The sequence below is a fragment of the Ovis aries genome, chromosome 5 (assembly GCF_016772045.2).
Source record: "Ovis aries strain OAR_USU_Benz2616 breed Rambouillet chromosome 5, ARS-UI_Ramb_v3.0, whole genome shotgun sequence".
NCBI lineage: Eukaryota > Metazoa > Chordata > Mammalia > Artiodactyla > Bovidae > Ovis > Ovis aries.
Window position 1 is genome coordinate 6724103 of NC_056058.1, and position 5501 is coordinate 6729603.

Consider the following 5501-nt stretch of genomic DNA (forward strand, 5'->3'; position numbering starts at 1 on the left):
AATTATCTAGAAACCATGCACTGAACTTATGCCTGTTTGAGCCTTAAAATAATGCCCAGGTCCCTAAACCACACCAGAGGAATCAGACGATGATGGCTGTAGAGTTCCCAAGAAGGATATCTCCTTCCATGAAATGTTCAGTTCACTCATGTCCAACTGTTTGCAACCCCATGGACTGCAACACGCCAGGCTTCCACATCCATCACCAACTCCTGGAGCTTGCTCACACTCACATCCATCAAGTTGGTGATGCTATCCAACCATCTCATCCTCTGCTGTCCCCTTCTCCTCCTGCCTTTGATCTTTCTCAGCATCAGGGTCTTCTCCAATGAATCAGTTCTTTGGGTCAGGTGGCCAAAGTATTGGAGCTTCAGCTTCAGCATCAGTCCTTCCAGTGAATATTCAGGACTGATTTCTTTTAGGAGCGACTGGTTGGATCTCCTTGCAGTCCAAGGGACTCTTCAGAGTCTTCTTTTGAAATGTGATGTGAAGTAAAATTCATATTTTATGACAAGACAATAAAAATTTAAACATAAAAAGTTACCTCTGCCCTTTGACCTTCTCTCTCCCCTTAACTGTGACTGTGTACCTGTGTAACGCAACTGTACGTTATACACCAAACCTCCCCACTGATAGGAGTACCTGCTCAGCTGTAGAGAGCAACACACTCCTAGCATTAATTAGACAACTCCTTAAAAGATTGCATTCCTTCTTGATCTTATCAGGGGTCACAAGACCCACTATGATAACACATATCGGGATTATGTAACTGTCAATCACACATCATTTTGATGCACAGCCCTGGGCTCCCCTGGTGGCTCAGAGGTAGAGAACCTTCCTACTTGTTTTGGAGCTACCCCTGGGGGTTCAGACGGTAAGGAATTTGCTTGCAATGCAGGAGACTTGCGTTTGATCCCTGGGCTGGGAAGATCCCCCGGAGGAGGGAATGGCTACCCACTCCATTATTCTTACCTGGAGAATCCTGTGGACAGAGGAGCATGGTGGGCTACAGTCCATGGGGTTGCAAAGAGTCAACACGACTGAGTGACTGACACTTTCGCTATCATAACCCAGTGTGGAATGTGAGAAGTACAGGGCACTTCAAGATAATGGGCTTGTCTCCCCTGAGCTCTCTGATTATTTCTTGACAACCTAGGGTTCACAGCTTCAATGTTACAGACAATAATGATGTCCTGGGAAATAGGCAAGAAATAAGATAAAAAGAACCTGGGTTTCTGAGCCTGAAAGGAGCAGAATCAGCCACTGACCTAGAATTCTGACTGTTGCATGAGACAGAGATAAACTATTCTTTTGAATCATTACTTTTTGTCTTTTTTTTTGTTTGTTTTTAGCAGATGTCGTAGATTGAACTATGTCCATTTCCCAAATTCATCTGTTGAAATCCTAACCCTTAATATTTCAGAAGGTGACCTTGTTTGGAAAGAAGACTGTTGCAGATATAAAGGGGCTTCCCTAAGGGCTCACCGGTAAAGAATCTGGCTGCAATGCAGGAGACACAGGGGATGCGTGTTTGATCCCTGGGTAGGGAAGATCCCCTGAAGTAGGGAATGACACCCCACTCCAGTATTCTTGCCTGGAAAATTGCATGGATAGAGGAGCCTGGCGAGTTACAGTCCAGGGGGTCACAAAGAGTCAGTCATGACAGAGTGCCTGAGCGCCCATGTATGCAGATATAATGGTTAAGGTGAGGTCATATTAGAGTACAACAGATTCCTAATCCAGAGTAACTGGTGTCCTTATCAAGAGGGAATATTTAGAGACGGACATGCACGCAGGGGAAGATGACATGTAAAGATGAAAGCAGGTATCTACAGGTCAGGGACACCAAAGAGAGCTAGTGAACCACCAGGTGGGGTGAGAGGCATGGAAGAGACGCCGGCTTAAGCCGCAGAAGAAAGCAACCTGCCAGTGCCTTGATTTCAGACTGAGGGTCTCCAGACGTGCAAGACAACAAAGTTATTTTATTTAAGCCATGTGTTGACAGTTTGTGGTATTTTGTTATAGAAACCCTAATATAGCAAATAGGCTATTCATCCTAACTAATACAAAAATTAGTATCAGAAGTGGAGTGTTCTAATCACAAAAATAAAAAATTAGTTGCACTCATCTAGTGACTTGGGGGCAAGGACACAAATATTAAATATTGCAGACTGGAAAGCTGGTGAACCTTGTTATGTCAGAGACCAGTATTTGGTAATGTCGTCACCTGGTATAACCTACCGGAAACGTAGACCATAGGTCTACTGAGTCTGTGTTTCTCGAAGTGACTGGGGAGAGTGAGAACACCACCATAAGCTGGCTGCTGCTTGCTGCTTGCCTCAAGGAATCGCAAGAAAGAGGTGATCTGACCCAGGAACAAGCCAGTTTTGAAAGTCAGCAATACCACATGATTGGAAGAGCCAACAACTTTCTCTTCTCTCAAACAGTTTAAAGAGGAATTTTGCCTCATGCCCAAGGCTATTATTTCAAATGACTATTAACAGAGAATGACACAGATGTAGGTAGTTCAAGAAACCAAATACTGTATATTAAATAGACTTAAGAACTTTGGCTAGGAAAAAAAAAAAAACAACTGTATATGGTTCCTAGCAACTAGGAGTACTAGACCAGATGTCTGCTGTTCTTTGAAGGAACTCTACTGCTAAAAAATCCAAGAATCTGCAAAACCTTACACCCTTTGAGTTTTTGCCTTGGTGCCTCTGTGTTACAGCAGCTTAACCTGACCTTAACACAAAGTAGCTCTTGAATCCTGGTCTCTCTGGTTTCTAGAGCACTTCCTTTTAACCATGTTGCGTTCTTTAGACTTCAGTTTAAGCGCTACAGGGTCAGAGGTTTTGTTTGTCCCCTGCCAGCCTCTTGAAAGAGTAAGCAACCAATAGTAACATGTAACAGATGTTCGATAAATATCTGTTGGAAGGATAAAGTAATAAACCAATGAACCAAGACTGAAATATAGGAACTATCTAAGACTGGGACTGTGCAGGAAAGTTCAGGACAGATGGGTGCTGAACCTGGACACTCAGAAGTCGCAATGCTGTGGTCACTGAATAAAAACTGGCCTCCTGCTGATGAGGGCCCCCAAGGCGCCCTTCATGTCGCTGTTGCGTAGGCTGTAGATGAAGGGGTTCAGCATGGGAGTGACCACAGTGTACATCACTGCAGCGGCTGTGTCCTTCTGGGCTGTGTGGGAGGACATGGGGCTGAAATAAACCCCAATGATGGTGCCGTAGAACAGGGATACCACAGAGAGATGAGAGCCACAGGTAGAGAAAGCCTTCCACTTGCCCCTCGTGGACGGGACCCTCAACACGGCAGCAGAGATGCGCGTGTAGGAGACCAAGATGCCCACAAAGGGGGCGATGATAGGCAGGGCGCCCACAGTATATATCATTGCATTGTTGAGAAAGGTGTCAGAGCAGGCGAGCTTCAGCAGAGGGCTCAGGTCACAGAAGAAGCTGGGGATCCGGTTGCGGGTGCAGAATGAGAGACGGGTCAGTAATACTGTGTGGATCAGGGCATTCCCCAAGGCTGCAGTCCAGGACGCTGCCATCAGGAGGCTACAGAGCTGTGGTGTCACAGACAGGGCATAGTGTAGAGGGTGACAGATGGCCACATAGCGGTCATAGGCCATGGCGGTCAGCAGGAAGCAGTCGATGCTGGCAAACCAGATGAAGAAGAACATCTGGGCCAGGCAGCCAGCATAAGGAATCCCTTTGTGTCCTGACACGTGGTTGGCCAGCATCTTGGGGATAGTGGTGGAGGTGAAGCAAATGTCCACAAAGGCCAGGTTGGCCAGGAAGAAGTACATGGGCGTGTGGAGCCGGACGTCATTGGCGATGGCCAGGATAATGGACAGGTTCCCCAGCTGCGTGACCAGGTACATGCTCAGGAAGAGGATGAACAGCAGCTGCTGTTGCTTGGGGTCCTCCGAGAGGCCCAGGAGCAGGAACTCAGAGACCAGGGTGAGATTAGCCCCAATTTCAGCCATCCTGAATCAATCAGAAAGGAAACGGAGGAGCTGTCCCGGGTCCTGGTCAAGGCCAGCCCCTCTTTTGCACCCTGGATCTCATCCCCTCTCCTTTGTTAAGCCGTTCATCACTTCTTCCCACTCTTTCCTGCAGCTGAATCCCCCCACCCGTTTGCTGGATCATTTCCATCAGTAGACACACCATTCATTCTTCACAGCCCACCTGCAGGGTGTCACTCGCAGCTTGGTGGACAGCTTCTAAGCACACTGACCATCTCTCACCTCTCCCACCCATGTCTCTGTGCACCAAGGCTTTATCTGATCACTGGAGCAGGTTTAACCTGCACACGGTGTAACGAGGACGTGCTGGCAGTTGGCATCCCAAGAAGGACTTTTGCCTAGTGAGGGACTGGGCTTGTTGGGTGAGTGTCCCAGCATCATCCCTTCTGAGCGAGGCAGCTCTGGGGTGTGCTCTCACAAGGATCCCTATTCATCCACACCTTCCTACCCCAAACACTCACTGAGTCTTCTGGGATTATTTTCCAAATAAATCTTTGCACTCAAGTTCTTGACTCAGAAACTGCTTTGGGGAGAACTCAAATTAAGATGGCTCAGTGGAGAGGAACCCATCTACCAGTGCAGGAGCTGCAGGAGAGGCGGGTTCAATCCCTGGGTCGGGAAGATCCCCTGGAGGCGGAAATGGCCACCCATTCCAGTATTCTTACTGGGATAATCCCACGGGCAGAAGAGCCGGGCAGACTACAGTCCATGGGGTCACAAAACGTCAGACACAGCTTAGTCACACTGCAAGCAGTGTGTTGTATGCTTATCACATGCTTTGTGCTATACAAGATGTACCCATTTATCATTATCTTCATTTTTTGTATTTATTGGTATTTATTTTATTGGAGTATAACTGCTTTACAAGATTGTATGAGTTTCTGCTGTACAAAGAAGGGACTCTGCTATGCGTTTGTGCTGAGTCACTTAAGTTGTGTCCAACTCTTTGCGATGCTATGGAAGCTTCCAGGCTTCTCTGTCCATGGGATTCTCCAGGTAAGAATACTGGAGTGTCAAGAGGGAGGGGACATATGTATACCTATGGTTGATTCATGTTGATGTTTGGCAGAAACAAACACAATTCTGTAAAGCAATTATCTTTCAATTAAATAAGCATAAAATGAAAAAAAAAATTACTGGAGTGGGTTGCCATGCCTTCCTCCACAGGAGCTTCCCAACCTAGGGACTGAACCCGTGTCTCTTACATCTCCTGCATTGACAGGTATATTCTTTACCGCTAGCGCCACCTGGGGATCAGCTCTATGTATACATAGAGGCCCCCACCCCGCGTCCCTCCCACTCGCGACCCTCCCACCCCATGCCACCCCTCTAGGACAGCTAAGCCGAGCTCCTTGTGTTACACAGCAGCTTCCCACTAGCTGGCTCTTTTCACATGGCAGTGTATGTATGTCAATCCTCCTCTGACAGTTTGCCCCATCTTCTCCTTCCCCTC

General features: G+C 47.3%; 1 protein-coding gene across 1 annotated transcript; it reads right to left on the reverse strand.

Annotated features, from left to right (window-relative positions):
• Positions 1–3061: 3061 nt before the first annotated feature.
• On the reverse strand, positions 3062–4009 carry LOC101118444 (olfactory receptor 1361-like). Its single transcript, XM_004009185.5, has one exon. It carries the CDS (start codon positions 4007–4009, stop codon positions 3062–3064), a length of 948 nt encoding a protein of 315 aa, XP_004009234.2.
• Positions 4010–5501: the final 1492 nt, after the last annotated feature.

Excerpts from the sequence above, each read along its gene's own strand:
- LOC101118444 (XM_004009185.5), bottom strand. The coding sequence starts at position 4,009 with ATGGCTGAAATTGGGGCTAATCTCACCCTGGTCTCTGAGTTCCTGCTC.